General features: G+C 39.0%; 1 protein-coding gene across 1 annotated transcript in view; it reads right to left on the reverse strand.

Moving 5' to 3' along the window:
- CATSPERB (cation channel sperm associated auxiliary subunit beta) overlaps positions 1-18,076 on the reverse strand; it is a 120,942-nt gene that overhangs the window by 67,340 nt on the left and 35,526 nt on the right. Inside the window, exons 7-11 of the mRNA XM_065906074.1 lie at positions 10,913-11,008; positions 10,654-10,772; positions 10,304-10,336; positions 5,163-5,229; positions 4,632-4,678 (exon numbers count right to left, since the gene is read on the reverse strand). Coding sequence (XP_065762146.1) covers positions 4,632-4,678; positions 5,163-5,229; positions 10,304-10,336; positions 10,654-10,772; positions 10,913-11,008 — 362 coding nt within the window. The remainder of the gene's footprint in view (positions 1-4,631; positions 4,679-5,162; positions 5,230-10,303; positions 10,337-10,653; positions 10,773-10,912; positions 11,009-18,076) is intronic.

An 18,076-nucleotide genomic window follows, 5' to 3' on the forward strand; every position in this document is an offset into this window, starting at 1 on the left:
AACTTCACCTTTTTCTCGAGTGCACACGGAACCTTCTCCAGAATAGATCACATCCTGGGCCATAAATCTGGTCTTGGAAAATTCAAAAAAATTGAAATCATTCCAGTCATCTTTTCTGACCACAGTGCAGTAAGATTAGATCTCAATTACAGGAAAAAAATTGTTTAAAATTCTAACATATGGAGACTAAATAACACGCTTCTGAATAACCAACAAATCATAGAAGAAATCAAAAAAGAAATCAAAGTATGTATAGAAATGAATGAAAATGAAAACACAACAACCCAAAACCTATGGGACACTGTAAAAGCAGTGCTAAGGGGAAGGTTCATAGCATTACAGGCACACATCAAGAAACAGGAAAAAAGCCAAATAAATAACCTAACTCTACACCTAAAGCAATTAGAGAAGGAAGAAATGAAGAACCCCAGGGTTAGCAGAAGGAAAGAAATCTTGAAAATTAGGGCAGAAATGAATGTGAAGGAAACTAGGGAGACCATGGCGGAAATCAACAAAGCTAAAAGCTGGTTTTTTGAAAAAATAAACAAAATTGACAAACCATTAGCAAGACTCATTAAGAAACAAAGAGAGAAGAACCAAATTAACAAAATAAGAAATGAAAAGGGTGAGATCACAACAGACAACACTGAAATACAAAGGATCATAAGAGACTACTACCAGCAGCTCTATGCCAATAAAATGGACAACTTGGATGAAATGGACAAATTCTTAGAAAAGTATAACTTTCCAAAACTGAACCAGGAAGAAATAGAAGATCTTAACAGAGTCATCACAAGCAAGGAAATCGAAACTGTAATCAGAAATCTTCCAGCAAACAAAAGCCCAGGACCAGATGGCTTCACAGCTGAATTCTACCAAAAATTTAGAGAAGAGCTAACACCTATCTTACTCAAACTCTTCCAGAAAATTGCAGAAGAAGGTAAACTTCCAAACTCATTCTATGAGGCCACCATCGCCCTAATTCCAAAGCCAGACAAAGATGCCGCAGAAAGGGAAAACTACAGGCCAATATCACTGATGGACATAGATGCAAAAATCCTTAACAAAATTCTAGCAAACAGAATCCAACAACATATTAAAAAAATCATACACCATGACCAAGTGGGCTTTATCCCAGGAATGCAAGGATTCTTTAATATCCGCAAATCAATCAATGTAATACACCACATTAACAAATTGAAAGATAAAAACCATATGATTATCTCAATAGATGCAGAGAAAGCCTTTGACAAAATTCAACACTCATTTATGATTAAAACTCTCCAGAAGGCAGGAATGGAAGGAACATACCTCAACATAATGAAAGCTATATATGACAAACCCACAGCGAGCATCACCCTCAATGGTGAAAAATTGAAAGCATTTCCTCTGAAATCAGGAACAAGACAAGGATGCCCACTCTCACCACTACTATTCAACATAGTGTTGGAAATTTTGGCCACAGCAATCAGAGCAGAAAAAGAAGTAAAAGGAATCCAGATAGGAAAAGAAGAAGTGAAACTCTCGCTGTTTGCAGATGACATGATCCTCTACATAGAAAACCCTAAAGACTCTTCCAGAAAATTACTAGAGCTAATCAATGAATATAGTAAAGTTGCAGGATATAAAATTAACACACAGAAATCCCTTGCATTCCTATACACTAACAATGAAAAAACAGAAAGAGAAATTAAGGAAACAATACCATTCACCATTGCAACAAAAAGAATAAAATACTTAGGAGTATATCTACCTAAAGAAACAAAAGACCTATACATAGAAAACTATAAAACACTGATGAAAGAAATCAAAGAGGACACAAACAGATGGAGAAACATACCGTGCTCATGGATTGGAAGAATCAATATTGTCAAAATGGCTATTCTACCCAGGGCAATCTGTGGATTCAATGCAATCCCTATCAAGCTACCAACGCTATTTTTCACAGAACTAGAACAAATAATTTCACAATTTGTATGGAAATACAAAAAACCTCGAATAGCCAAAGTAATCTTGAGAAAGAAGAATGGAACTGGAGGAATCAACCTGCCTGACTTCAGACTCTACTACAAAGCCACAGTCATCAAGACAGTATGGTACTGGCACAAAGACAGAAATATAGATCAATGGAACAGAATGGAAAGCCCAGAGATAAATCCACGAACCTATGGACACCTCATCTTTGACAAAGGAGGCAAGGATATACAATGGAAAAAAGACAATCTCTTTAACAAGTGGTGCTGGGAAGACTGGTCAACCACTTGTAAAAGAATGAAACTAGAACACTTTCTAACACCATACACAAAAATAAACTCAAAATGGATTAAAGATCTAAATGTAAGACCAGAAACTATAAAACTCCTAGAGGAGAACATAGGCAAAACACTCTCCGACATAAATCACAGCAAGATCTTCTATGACCCACCTCCCAGAATATTGGAAATAAAAGCAAAACTAAACAAATGGGACCTAATGAAAATTAAAAGCTTTTGCACAACAAAGGAAACTATAAGTAAGGTGAAAAGACAGCCCTCAGATTGGGAGAAAATAATAACAAATGAGGAAACAGACAAAGGATTAATCTCAAAAATATACAAGCAACTCCTGAAGCTCAATTCCAGAAAAATAAACGACCCAATCAAAAAATGGGCCAAAGAACTAAACAGACATTTCTCCAAAGAAGACATACAGATGGCTAACAAACACATGAAAAGATGCTCAACATCACTCATCATCAGAGAAATGCAAATCAAAACCACAATGAGGTACCATTACACGCCAATCAGGATGGCTGCTATCCAAAAGTCTACAAGCAATAAATGCTGGAGAGGGTGTGGAGAAAAGGGAACCCTCTTACACTGTTGGTGAGATTGCAAACTAGTACAGCCACTATGGAAAACAGTGTGGAGATTTCTTAAAAAACTGGAAATAGAACTGCCATATGACCCAGCAATACCACTTCTAGGCATACACACTGAGGAATCCAGATCTGAAAGAGACACGTGCACCCCAATGTTCATCGCAGCACTGTTTATAATAGCCAGGACATGGAAGCAACCCAGATGCCCATCAGCAGATGAATGGATAAGGAAGCTGTGGTACATATACACCATGGAATATTACTCAGCCGTTAAAAAGAATTCATTTGAATCAGTTCTAATGAGATGGATGAAACTGGAGCCCATTATACAGAGTGAAGTAAGCCAGAAAGATAAAGAACATTACAGCATACTAACACATATATACGGAATTTAGATAGATGGTGGCGATAACCCTATATGCAAAACAGAAAAAGAGACACAGAAGTACAGAACAGACTTTTGGACTCTGGGGGAGAACGTGAGGGTGGGATGTTTTGAAAGAACAGCATGTATATTATCTATGGTGAAACGGACCACCAGCCCAGGTGGGATACATGAATCAGGTGCTCGGGCCTGGTGCACTGGGAGGACCCTGAGGAGTCGGGTGGGGTGGGAGGTGGGAGGGGGGATCGGGATGGGGAATACGCGTAACTATATGGCTGATTCATGTCAATGTATGACAAAACCCACTGAAAAAAAAAAATTAAAAAAATAAAAGCAAAAAAAAAAAAATAATAATAATGAGATGGATGACTGGAGCCCATTATACAGAGTGAAGTAAGTCAGAAAGATAAAGACCATTACAGTATACTAACACATATATATGGAATTTAGAAAGATGGTAACGATAACCCTATATGCAAAACAGAAAAAGAGACACAGATGTACAGAACAGACTTTCGGACTCTGTGGGAGAAGGTGAGGGTGGGATGTTTCGAGAGAACAGCACGTATATTATCTATAGTGAAACAGATCACCAGCCCAGGTGGGATGCATGAGACAAGTGCTCGGACCTGATGCACTGGGAAGACCCAGAGGGATGGGGTGGAGAGGGAGGTGGGAGGGGGGATTGGGATGGGGAATACATGTAACTCCATGGCTGATTCATATCAATGTATGACAAAACCCACTGCAATGTTGTGAAGTAATTAGCCTCCAACTAATAAAAATAAATGAAAAAAATAAAAAATAAAATAAATAAAAGTCCTCATTAGCTCCTATAGGCAAATAAACCAATGGACCATTGTGTTGTTATCTTCTGGGGGATGAGAGTCCAGAAAACATGGCCAAACATCCCTTTCTGGCATGAACTGCTAGATAATTGCTACTGCTGCTAAGTTGCTTCAGTCATGTCCGACTCTGTGTGACCCCATAAATGGCAGCCTACCAGGCTCCTCTGTCCCTGGGATTCTCCAGGCAAGAATACTGGAGTGGGTTGCCATTTCCTTCTCCAATGCAGGAAAGTGAAAAGTGAAAGTGAAGTCACTCAGTCATGTCCGACTCTTAGCGACCCCATGGACTGTAGCCTACCAGGCTCCTCCGTCCATGGGATTCTCCAGGCAAGAATACTGGAGTGGGTTGCCGTTTCCTTCTCCAGTTAGATAATTACCATTAGAAGATTACCATTAAACCCAAGTAGAAGCACCACTGGGAGCAAAAAGTGATTGTTAAGCTTTTCAGCCTGTAGAATTGCCATTCTTCAGATTAATAACAACCTATGAAATTATGCACAGCAAAATTTCTTACTTTTTAAAATGTTGAATATCATACCTCACTTAAGGTCCTGTTTCTGTCAAAGGTGATAGTAACATAATCAACTGTAAAATACAAAGGTACAGAAATTATAAGTAGCATCTATATTTTTTTTTAATTTTTTTTTTTTTATTTTTCAGTGGGTTTTGTCATACATTGATATGAATCAGCCATAGAGTTACACGTATTCCCCATCCCGGTCCCCCATCCCACCTCCCTCTCCACCTGATTCCTCTGGGTCTTCCCAGCCCACCAGGCCCAAGCACTTGACTCATGCATCCCATCTGGGCTGGTGGTCTGTTTCACCACAGATAATATACATAAGTAGCATCTATATTTTTAAATGTATCCTTAAGTATACTCAAATACAATTTTCTTGTATTTACATCAGGGCATGCTTATTGCCTTATATTTAAATTAATTTCCCCCCCAGTTTTAGGCTCTTAACTTATACAAAACAAATCTATCTTTATGTTTAATTCTATTTTTATTTCATTTTATCTAATCTATATGTGCTATCTATGTTGAGAAAATCTTATTAAAATTCACCTTCAAAGTGTTCTCTGTTAGCAAAACATCTTTCATTATACCACAGCTTTCCTTTGATGTAGTCAACCTACATAAATAAACAAAAGTATCATTTAGACAATACATAGACTTAACATGTAAGATAGAAAAACAGAAAATTTAAAAGTTAGATAGTTCAGGAACGTGAGGCAAATAAAAAGAGAAAAACTGTATGCCAACAAATAAAAGGTCATAGAAAGAGGGCAGGAAACAAGAATATGCTTTTTGAACAACACACAAAAAAGGAATAAAAAATTTTGCTTGATTAGCATATGTTAATGAAGATGTTGCTATCTATGAATTGTCTATCTGAGGCTCCCAGGAGATGTTGATTTTTCAGTACAGTTAAAACAGGCCATATGCTTTCTTTTATTCTCCTTCAGCTGTAGCTTGGTTTAAGGAGTCTTCCCAGAAGCCTGACAGCAGCACAAAACAATAAGAAAAAAATACAGGTTTTGAAAAATTGGTCATAAGAGAGAAACTTCCAAGAAGGTAAGATTATACATGTTAGATATGAGTTATATGCAAGAATTTGAGATGGTTTTCTTATAGGTATCTATGAAAAAATGTTGCCTGCCTACAGTAAACAAAGGATTTGCAGCCATCAAGCCACTACAACCACTACAACCACGACTGTGAACCCCAAAGGAACTCAGGATGCAGACAGATGGGCTGCCTGCCTGCTGCCATGCCCTCGGTCACTGCAGCAAGCCCCCAAAGATGCACCCTGAGGAGACTCAGGATGAGAATTCACAGGGTACTGGTCCCAAAAAGCTGAGGTACACATCAAAGGAATGATTTCAGGGACCCCAGACTCTTGCATCTTCCCATACATAGAAAAGCACTAAATTCCTTGAGATATCTGGTTTTCTTTAAAGAAAACTTCTGATGTTCCAACTACCTGGTCTTTGCTGCAAAAACTCCTTATATGTCCTGGTTCCCCTTTCCCTCTTGGGAGCAGTCTCTCAGAGCAATCTGAGAGGCCGTGTCCTGGGCTTATGTCCTCAGTTTTGTTCACAGAATAAAATCTAACTCTCATCATTTAGATTATGTAATTCTTTTCAGTTAACATAGGAAGACTCTGACTCTCAAATTATTGTTGAGACAAAAGGAAGACCTTCTTACATTTTTAAAGACCAATAATAAAATCTGCATAATCTGTACAATAAAAGCCTTAAAATATTTTAGAATAGACTGTGGTGATGGTTGCACAACTGTGAATATACTAAAGGTCATTGAATTGTACACTGTAAGTGGGTAAATATTATGCTATGTGAATTATATCTTAATAAAACTACTAAACAAACAAAAAAAGCCTTTTAAAATGGAATAGACAATAATTTATTTGAATTCCAATCTAAGGCATTATATCCAATGAGCCTGTTGAGTTCTCATATAAATCTTTAGTGTTTTAGAATATTGTAATTATCATGACTATATATGGGCAATTAATATAGAATCTCTACTGGGTCCTGAGATTCCTCTTTTTTTTTCTCTTGCTCTTTAGATTTCTTTTTTTCCCCCTACCTGGAATAAAACTGATAATACTTCAGTGAATATCCTTGGGGATAATTTAATCTGAACAGGCTGACTTTATTCCAAGGATGAGCTCATGCCTCAGGCCTGATTTAGAGTCACAAAGACGGGTCAGGAATGAACACACGATCCAAGTCAGGTTAATGAGTCGGCCCTGAGACTTGGAACTACCAGAAAGAGATATTTGATTCATGCGGGGATTGCTAAATTGCTTGCACGGAAACTTGGTGGCCGTTCTTACTGACAATTGGAACAAATCCACTGAGAATGAAGTTAATGTAGAGAAAAGCAGACTCAAATGCTGAGAAGACAGAGTTTGATGGACACTTGTTAGGCACAAAATCCAGTCATGTCTGAAAGCCAGAATCTTCATTCCTTGAATTCTCTGCTCACATGAGCCAACAACTGCATCTCCTTTGCTAAAATCAGATTTAGTTGGTTTCTGTCATTTGCTTTCAAAATGTTCTGACTCTCTGTTTGGAGAGAAAATATAGGTTTTGTTTGTTTGTTTAAGTTTCTACTTTGATTCATGAACCAGGCCAAGTTTTAATATAATGTTATTTAATCACTTCAACTCTAAGGGGTAGATAATGTTATGAACATTTTAAGATGAAGAAATTGAGGCCAGAAAGGTATATGACTGTCCAAAATTCCATGCTGCATGGCTACTAACTTCCTACAAGACTGGACTCCTGTCTGTCTGCATTTATTCACTCATGGATTCTGCAAATATTTATTTGAGATGACCTATGTGCAAGACAGGGTGGTAACTTATTAGCATACACCAGTAAATAAGGTAGTTCTTGACATGAAACCTAAAATCTGGTGAGGCAAGTCAGAGGGCTCAACAGACAAAATAGGGTGACAAATGATAGCCATTAGTGGTGATAGCATTGAGACTGTACAGGAAAGGCACGCTTGGTAGTCACAGAGGGGTTATTGAAGAAGCGGTAGGAACTCTCTGAGTCATGGGTCCCTAACCTCCAGGATCTAATGCTTGATGATCTGTGGTGGAGTTAATGTAATAATAATAGAAATAAATTGCACAATAAATGTAATATGCTTGACTCATTCCAAAACCATCCTCCCTCACTCTGGTCTGTGGAAAAATTGTCTTCCGTGAAACTGGTCCCTGGTGCCAAAAAGGTTGGGGATCCTTGCTCTAAGTGAAATGAAAGGGAAGGGGAGGGAATGCAAAGGAGATGAAACGTCTTGTCCAACTGATTCAAAGTGTAAGAAATGATGGCTCATTTCAGGGCGTGTTTGCTGTGCCTGGAAAGGGCTGCTTGGGGTGAGGAGCAAGCACAACAAGGCTGAGGAAGGCACGAGAGGCTATGACCATGAAGGTCTCTGTATGTCTCTCAAGAGCTTGGATTTTATCCTTAAAGAAGTGACCCCAGATGCCTGCTATTTCTACTAACCAGATTTTGGCAGAGAGATTTTGCCTCATGTCAAGTTCCCAATTGAGGGCCTTTGCACCACTGTCTAGACATATTTTGGCAAACTCATTCCTTCAAATCATTTGAATTTCTGCTTCAATTTCACCTCCTTGGAGAGGCCTGCTATAATCACCTGGCTTAAAATACAATATTATCTTCTTTTCACTCTCTGTTTCTCTTTCCTGCTTTAATTTGAATAAGCCCTTTTTACTCTCCACAGTCTGCATATGTTTGTGTACTTGTTCACGGTCTAGCTGCTTCAGGAGAATGGACAACTACAGGAGAGTCAGGAATTTATCTTGTATGTCTTTGTCTAAACAAGCCTGGCTCAACAAACTTCTGTTGAATGGATGAATAAGGGCATAAATAAGTCACTAAGTATTAACTCCTTCAAATTCTTGGCTGGATAGCCACACACATCCCATTCTTACTGTCCTTTCTTCAATCATTATAGAGGAGGCCTTTCCTAAAGGTAAATCCCTATACCTTTAAGAATAAGTTCACTTTCCCCTGCATTTTGCCCTGCCGCATGACCTCACTATCTTTGGAACACTTGTAATTCTCCTCTCTCTCGTCATTACCAGAAGTCCCTGAGTTTTTGCTGAAATATTTCAGCTCAAGAGGATTTATTTTAATATCCTTGTAAATAGTAAAAACATCTATGAAGGGCAACTTGTGATTGTCTTTTAATATTGTACAAGCATTTACTCCTTGATGTGTCCATCCAAGTTCCAAGAATGTATTGTACTGATATAGCTGGATACATACAAACTTTCTGGATACAAATTATTAATGGAAGCACTGTTTGTAATATAAAAGCAAAAGATTAGAAAAATGACTCAAGTATCCACTCGTAGGAGACTGGTTAAGTAAACTTTGGTTAAGTTCACACAATGGAATATATGCAGCTATAAAAACATAGAAGGGTGGGCTCAGGTCTGGTGAAAAGCACAGATAAGTTTCCTGCCTCCCTTAGAGTTCACATTTCTAGTTCCATCATTATTTCTGGCATCCCACTTCTTCATGGGAATCTCTGGACGATAAACTCTCCTGATGCCTCATCTGTGAAAATTTCTTTTCTTCACCCTCACTCTTGAGTAATAGAGTTTTTCTCAGTTTGGAATTCTGTCCTTGACAGCTCTCCTCCTTGCTCTTTGTAATGGAAATCAGTTTTGCCTGTTGGATCTTCCCAGTTCTCAGCTTCACGTTTCTTGGAATCAGTGAAGCAAGAAGTCAGTTCCTTTTCTTTCCTGAGAAGTAAGTGCCTCTTTCCTTTAGTCAGTGTGAGTGAGTGTGCATGGGTGTGCCCATGTGCATCTGTGCCCTCAGGCCTGTATGGGAGGGGACATGGCAAAAGGCTACAAATACTCATAATTTTGCTGTGCTTACATGTTGATGGCAATGAGGCAATGACTTAGTTGAATCTCAAAACCTGACCTCATAACAGAGAGGGGAGATAATTGATGGAACAAAATCACACCCCGGAAAGTCAGAATCAGAGTTTACGTGGTTGCTTGTATCATATTAGAAGGAGTGCCCCTTTCTCAGTAGACACAGACTCACATGAGGGTCAGGAGCAGGCAGACTGAGGAGTCAAGTGTTAAGCCAGATTTCATCTCTCACTATCTTTTCTTTACTTTTTTTTTTTTTTAAGATTTTTTTTTATGTGGACCATTTTTAAAAAAGTCTTTATTAAATCTGTCACAATACTGTTTCTGTTCTATATTTTGTTTTTTTTGGCCCTGAGGCATGTGGGATCTTAGCTCCCCAACCGTGGATTGAACCCATGTCCGCTGAATTGGAAGGTGAAGTCTTAACCACAGGACTGCCGAATCACTGGACTACCCATCTTTTCAACTGGGTGCTCTTGTGCAGAACACTTTGAACAGCCACAGCAATCCTGGACAGAACATATAAAGAAGGGGTAAGGGCTGCCTCTAAAACAAAGAGTACATTTCCTCCTTTGAAACAGAACAAGAGATCATTGCTTAATGGTTAGTGGAAACACATTTTTAAGTTCAAACTGTAAATAATATTGCAGTGCCAGGTATCGTCTATATTATGAATTCTTGTCTTGCACTTCATCTCTTAGGTCACCAAGGAAATGCATATCTTCCAATAAACCCTTGGAAATTGAAAGTTTCTTACCCTTTCGAAACCGCAAAAGTCTACCCTTGAAAGCTAGAAGAAAGAAAAGCAGGAATTTAAATTTTTGTTTGCAATCAGAAGGCATGATAAAACATAGCAGTTTAAATTACACCACATATGTTTTCTACATGCATGTATGTGAAACTTCCCATAAATTTGTATAGCAACAAAACTAGCAACATTTCCAAATGATATATTCAACACTATCAGGCAAAGGAAAAAGTCATGATATTATGCTTTTACATTTCAATTTTAAGATATACCACTCATAACTCAAGTATCCAATATTTCTACTTTATATCACATAAAATATTTAAGGTTAACTTCTAGTTACAGAGCAATTCACCTACCATTAAGACAGAGGATGATGGATAACGAAGATCTCCACTTATAAAAAGACCCAAAGAGGTAAGGATAACTAAAAAATGATTTGTTAAAACCATATCCACCACTGACAGCTGTTTGTGTTCTAAAGGAAGAAATCATATAATGGGTTAAAAGATAAGGGGAAAGTGATGTTTTCAGCAAAGCAAAGGCATTTTATAAATATTCATCAAATGTTGATGCAAAGGAAAATGTCAAAGATGAAGTCACTGTTAGAGGAATTACCTTCTCCAACTTGGGAATAGATCATATCTGTCAGGTTGTACCATTGGGTATCATCATAATCCCAAAATCCAGAAAAGCTGAGGCCTATGTAAACACCTACCATGAGAGAAAAGGGAAATTAAGGTAAAATAACTGCAAAGCGAGTAAATGACTCCTAAGGTGCTAGGTTTTAGGAAGAAGAGCCTGCATCTGCCCCACCTTCCAGCCTATGCTCCACCCTTGCCCCAACCCCCCAAAGTGAAGTTTGAGTGTCACTTCCCCAAGCATTGGAAGGATAAAGTAACTTGGGTTATATCACAGGAGTTTAGCCGCCATCAAATTATTAAGGATTTTGTTTTATAAATTGAAGGAGATCAGAATATGTCATCCCTAAAAGATGCCACTTTGGCATCACGGTTTTGAGCTGGAGGCAGCTGAGAATCAAGAGATGGAGGAAGAGTTCTCTGCCTCCCTTTTCCTGCTAAAAAGCAGGGCATTTTCTAACCACTTCACCTGTATTAGGAAGTGAAAGTGAAAGTCGTTCAGTAGTGTCTGACTCTTGATGACCCCATGGAATATACAGTCCATGGAATTCTCCAAGCCAGAATACTGGAGTGGGTAGTATTCTTCTTCAGGGGATCTTCCCAACACAGGGATTGAACCCAGGTCTCCCACATTGCAGGTGGATTCTTTACCAGGGAAGCCCAAGAATCCTGGAGTGAGTAGCCTATCCCTTCTCCAGCGGATCTTCCCAACCCAGGGATCAAACCAAGGTCTCCTGCATTGCAGGCAGATTCTTTACCAACTGAGCTATGAGGGAAGCCCATAAAATCAGGAAGAGAAGAGAGCAATCTCACCAGAGACAGGGAAATGATTCCAAAATGAGTCTGCATAAACAGACTTCACTAAGTCTTATCTTCCATTAGTCCACCCACAAATTTCCTCATCACTTCATAATTTCTTGTCCCTTGAGGTCTAGACTCCTTTCCTTTGTTAAGATGGTATATAAGCCTCCAAGTTTAACTAGTTCTTTGAGTTTCATTTCTCTTCTGGGAACTACCATGATCATAAATATTAATAAAAAGTACATGCCTTTTCTCCTGCTAATGTCTTGGTTAATTTGGAGGCCCCCAGGCATAACCTATGAGGATACAGGAAGAGCTTTTCCTTCCTGACAATATCCTTCTAAGCAAAAATATGTTCCTATTTCAAGAATACAATTATAGTGAACAATACAAAAATTCCAAAGAAAAAGATTAAAATGCAAAACCCAAGAGGGAAGAAATAGTGTTTGATTTACTTTTATTTTTTGAAAGTGATTTGCTTTATTGTGATTTTTAAAATAGAATAAATTGTTAATAGAATCTATTTGTGGCTCAGATGGTAAAGAATCTGCCTGTAATGCAGGAAACCCTGGTTCAATCACTGGGTCGTGAAGGGAATGGCTACCTACTCTAGTATTCTTTCCCTTAGAGAAAAGGGAAAAGCTACCCGCTTCGGTATTCTGGCCTGGAGAATTCCATGGACTATACAGCCCATGGGGTTGCAAAGAGTCAGACACGACTGAGTGACTTTCACTTTCACTAGTATTCTTGCTTGGAGAATTCCATGGACAGAGGAGCAGGGTGGGCTGCAGGCCACAGGGTCGCAAAGAGTCAGACATGACTGAGCAACTAACACTTTACTTCATTCAAACTTTGAGAACTTATTAAAAAGAGACTGAACATGTTGCAAATACCGAAACCACTTTGTTCTTTGATCTTACTTTTCCTTGGCCATAGTAGGAAAGTTCAGCGTCTTTTGTGTTTTAAATGTGGCACATTAAAGTCTAGTCAACATGCGTATAACTATGCGGGTGGTAGAGGGAGCCCTAGGAGAGTTAATAATCTAATGCATATGCTTTGTTTCTAAAAGATGAATGCAGGATCACTCAGATTGTGAAGTGTATGTTTTAACTCCTAGATCTTTTCTGTGTAGGGAAAGATATAGAAGAAAATGCTATCATCATCCACTTTTCCAGAAAGAGGAAAGCTAAAGACAAGCTTTGCTTTTCTAAGGCAAAAACTAAGCATATCACATGACCAGATTCTGGCAAAGTCTAGAAATATTTAATAGAGAGGTAAGTAGTAAAATAAAAGCTTATTCTGGTTGATATTTTAGACTGAAATTAAGTTACAGGCTATTCTCTGTGACAAACTGGCCATAATTGTATCTCAAGGTTACAGAAGCTGATGTAGACCATTGCAATGATTTTGGGTTGTATTCTAATGGGCAAAGGGAAGCCACTGGAATGTTTGAAGCCAGAAAGTAGTGTGACTTGTTTTATACTTGAGATCATTGTGGTGACTGTTTGGATGGTGGGTTGTATTAGGGTTAGAAACAGGGAGACCGCTTAAGAGGCTGTGAATTAGTCTCATGGAAAACCATTGTTATCTTAGCCTAAGATTTTACCAGAGGAGAGAAGTGGTTGTGTTGAGGATAGACACTGGATATGGCCTCATCATGGAATATCATCAGAGTAAGAATAGTCAAGAGTCTGGGCTAAATTTTATATTTGAGTAATTGGGTATACATTAGGATGAAAAGTACTAGAGAGGAACAGATTTTAAAGGGAGATGAATCAAGAGTTTTGGCTTAGATTTGTTATATCAGAGATGCTCATTAGATACAAACAGGAAGTGTAAAACAGACAATTAAGTGTGGGAGTTTGGTCTCAAGGAAGTGGTCAGCACCAGAAATACAAATTCAGGGATCATCAGCCTGACAGTGGCACTATTATCAAAGGACTAGATTACATTTCTCACAGAGGATCTGGTAGAGTTGAGGACAAAGCCTTATTTCATTGACATGTTAGGGGTCATAACAAATGAGCTGGTTTAGAAAACTAAGGATTGACCAATGAGGCAAGATAAATGTAACTATAGGTGGTGTAAGGAAGCCAAAAGAATAAAGTGTTCTGTTGAGAAGTAAAGCAGTTAACTGTCAAATTCTGCTGGGAGGGAGAGTAAAATGAGGATAAAGAATTGACTGTTGGAATTGGCAACACGGAGATCATGGGTGACCTTAGAATGAATTGTTTCAGAACAATGGTAGGAACAACCTGATTTGCAGGGGAATGAAGATAAAATAGGAAGGTGGAAAATGTAACACCATCTACAATAAATTCTTCCAATCATTTTGTTTGAAGGGGAACAGAGGGATGAGGGATTGTGGTAAAGTGAGATAAATGAAGATTCTGGCTAAGATGGAGGATATTAGGCTATGTTTGTATACTGATGCATCTAATCCAGTGAGGAGGGACAGAGTGATGATGTATGAGAGAAAGGTGAGAACTGCAGGATAGACGCAGGAGCAAGGTTCTCCAGGTGATTGGAGAGAATGGGATGCAGGACACAAGGGGTAATGAGCAGCCTTCAGCATAGCAGAGACATTTCTCACAATGCAACAGGCAAGAAGGCAAAGCACGCAAGTACTAAGGCAGGTAAGGTGGCAGGTGAGTGCAGAAGCAATGATGGAATATCTTGTGATCAGTCTTGACCTTCTACGTCAAGTAATAAAGGCACAGCTGAGAGCAGAGAGGGAAAGGAGATGAGGCACAGCATTTGAGGAGTGGGAAGAGGTGTGACCAAGTCACTCTGCAGAATGGGGAAATAAACATCCCAAGGAAGAGAGGTGGGATTTCTGGGTCATTCTGAGTACCCACTTGAGACTTGCAATCATGAATTTATGGTGAGACCAGCTGGTGGAAATTTAAAGACAGACTGGTGTGCAACTTTTGTCTTGTAATATTCTGCTCTGCCAATGGAGTAGAGGTGGTTTTAATGACAGTTGGGATTACGCAGGCAAGGAAGAAAGAGAAGGGCAAAGAAGTTACAGAAGCGTTTATAAAGAGACAATTAAAATTATGGTGAAAAAGTAAGGATGTTGAGTAGTGAAAAAAAGTGGCGGAGAAAACATATTGATATCTCCAAGAAATCCAAGAAATGTCAGACTGTGAATACTAGGGTAGGCTGAAAGTGTAGAAGGTAGTGGGCAGAGCATGAGATGATTATAGTGGAGATTTTGGAGGCAATAACAATATCAGAGACAGCAAGGTCAAGAAAATGGCCACAGAAGTAAGATGGGGGAAAGATCACTGGGGAAGAACAGGCCTTGAAAGCATTGGTCCATATGGGTGGTGAAATCACCAAAAATAGTAACAAAAATAAGGTGGAGAGAAAGGCAGGGGTCCAGATGCTAAACTCATCAGTGAAAGTGAGTGATGGGAAGGTTGTCACAGACTGGCAGTCAAGAAGAGTTAGAGGGAGTAAAATCTGAATTCAAAGGGACTGAACATTTTCAAGGAGAAGACAGGAGTTAATTATTAAGAAGTATTCCTTAAGGAATAAGGACAATGAGCCTTGAGACTCAAACATGTGCCACACAAGATGGCTACTGGGAAAAGAATGATAACTGGGATTGGCCAGATTACTCTTTACAGCAACTGAGGAGACCATTCAGAGAAAAGATTAGTAGTATGGGGGAATTTACTGATAACAGATCACATATTCCAATGAATGGATTTGGGAGAATGGAGATGGACAGAAGTTTCAGTTCCGTTCAGTCACTCAGTTGTGTCCAACTCTTTGCAACCCCAAGGACTGCAGCATGCCAGGTCTCCCTGTCTATCGCCAGCTCCTAGAGTTTACTCAAACTCATGTCCATTGAGTCGGTGATGCCATCCAACCATCTCATCCTCTGTCATCCCCTTCTACTGCCTTCAATCTTTCCCAGCATCAGGGACTTTTCTAATGAGTCAGTTCTTCGCATCAGGTGGCCAAAGTATTGAAGCTTCAGCATCAGTCCTTTCAATGAATATTCAAGACTGATCTCCTTTAGGATTGACTGGTTGGATATCCTGGCAGTCCAAGGGACTCTCAAGAGTCTTCTCCAACACCACAGTTCAAAAGTATCAATTCTTCAGCGCTCAGCTGTCTTTATGGTCCAACTCTCACATCCATACATGACTACTGGAAAAACCATAACTTTGACTAGACAGACCTTTGTTGGCAAAGTAGTATCTCTGCTTTTTAATATGCTGTCTAGGTTGATCATAACGTCTTTTTAATTTCATGGCTGCGGTCACCATCTGCAGTGATTTTGGAGACCCCCAGAATAAAGTCTGTCACTGTTTCCATTGTTTCCCCATCTATTTGCCACAAAGTGATGGGACCAGATGCCACGATCTTAGTTTTCTGAATGTTGTTTGGGTGAAATTAAAGGAAATTCAGAATAGTATGTGGTATAGAATAATCATTAAGTGACCTGGAGGCTTAGATTTCTATAGTCACCCCAGACATAAAACTGGGGTGAGAGGCATGATGGATGTATTAGGAGAGTCATAGAGCAAGAAGATGGGTTTTAAGTCCAGACTGGAACATATGGACCATATGAGGCTCCTGGATTCCTGTTCTCACCATTGACTCCCTTTGGGATGAAGCATCATTGGTGTGGGGACGGCAGATGAAACAAAGCCTCACAAAGGAATGGTCCGTGGCAGACTGATACTGTGGGAACTTATTTTCTGCCTCAGCATACCAGTGGCCAGCTGAGGGAAAAAGTGGGTTCATCTAAAAACAGGTTTCCCCAAATCTGAAAGACACACGTGCACCCCAATGTTCATCGCAGCACTGTTTATAATAGCCAGGACATGGAAGCAGCCTAGATGCCCATCCGCAGATGAATGGATAAGGAAGCTGTGGTACATATACACCATGGAATATTACTCAGCCGTTAAAAAGAATTCATTTGAATCAGTTCTAATGAGATGGACGAAACTGGAGCCCATTATACAGAATGAAGTAAGCCAGAAAGATAAAGAACATTACAGCATACTAACACATATATACAGAATTTAGAAAGATGGTAACGATAATCCTATATGCAAAACAGAAAAAGAAACACAGAAGTACAGAACAGACTTTTGAACTCCGTGGGAGAAGGTGAGGGTGGGATGTTTCAAAAGAACAGCATGTATATTATCTATGGTGAATCAGATCACTAGCCCAGGTGGGATGCATGAGACGAGTGCTCGGGCCTGGTGCACTGGGAGGACCCAGAGGAGTCGGGTGGAGAGGGAGGTGGGAGGGGGGATCGGGATGGGGAATACATGTAACTCAATGGCTGATTCGTGTCAATGTATGACAAAACCCACTGAAATGTTGTGAAGTAATTGGCCTCCAACTAATAAAATAAAATTTAGAAAAAAAAAAAAAAGAAAATAAAATAAAAACAGGTTTCCAAAACTTTCTTTTCTCGAGATGTTGAAGTGATCGAGTGAGTGAGACCCTGAGGAACTGAGATATGCCTTCTCTCCTATGATTCTCAGGGGTGTGGCAGGATGCAGAGACTGGTTTCTCTCCTGTGTCTCACAAAAGTATGGCAGGTTTGGACAGACAAAGGAGGAGGGGGCCCTGGCCTTGCATCCATGGAACAAAGCTAGAAAAGGAGTTGAGTTTCCATTTGGTTGAGAGAGAGGAAAATGAGACACAGTTTCTCACTGAACTAATTCTGCACAAACAGGCTGGAGCTAGGATATTTAAGACTGCAAGTCATTGGAATTCAAAGATATTTGGGGCAAGGCTATCTATATATCCCTATACCAGTGTATATTACTTGAATCTATTACTTTATCATAGTAGGGCAACCTATTGTGCTGTTTTATTCTTTAAAATCATGTTTGTTAGTCATGTTGCTTTAGTCTCCCACATGAATTTTGGAATTGGCTTATCAATTTCCATATACACAAAAATATAGCTGTAATTTTTCTTGGATTTGCATTGAATTGATTGATAAATTTTGAGAGAACATTTTTACATAAAATCTTTTTTAATCTCTTTTTATAGCCTTCATTAGAATTTTATAATTTCTACACAAGCCTTGCAAGTCTTTTTTGGTTTATTTCTAGGTCCCTATTAGGTTTTATCACTTTCTGAATAGGAGTTTTAAATTTATAATCTTTAATCAGTCTTTAGTGGAGTGCTTTTTATGTACTGCTGTTTGTCAATTCCATAGCATTCCCATACTTGTTCTGATAGTTTGTCTGTTGATTCTTTTGGATTTTTATATAGATACACATATAATCTATGGGTAATAAAATTTGTTTCCTATCTTTTAGTTCTTTTATTTTTTTTTCCTTTAGAAATA

The sequence above is a fragment of the Muntiacus reevesi genome, chromosome 15 (assembly GCF_963930625.1).
Source record: "Muntiacus reevesi chromosome 15, mMunRee1.1, whole genome shotgun sequence".
Taxonomy (NCBI): domain Eukaryota; kingdom Metazoa; phylum Chordata; class Mammalia; order Artiodactyla; family Cervidae; genus Muntiacus; species Muntiacus reevesi.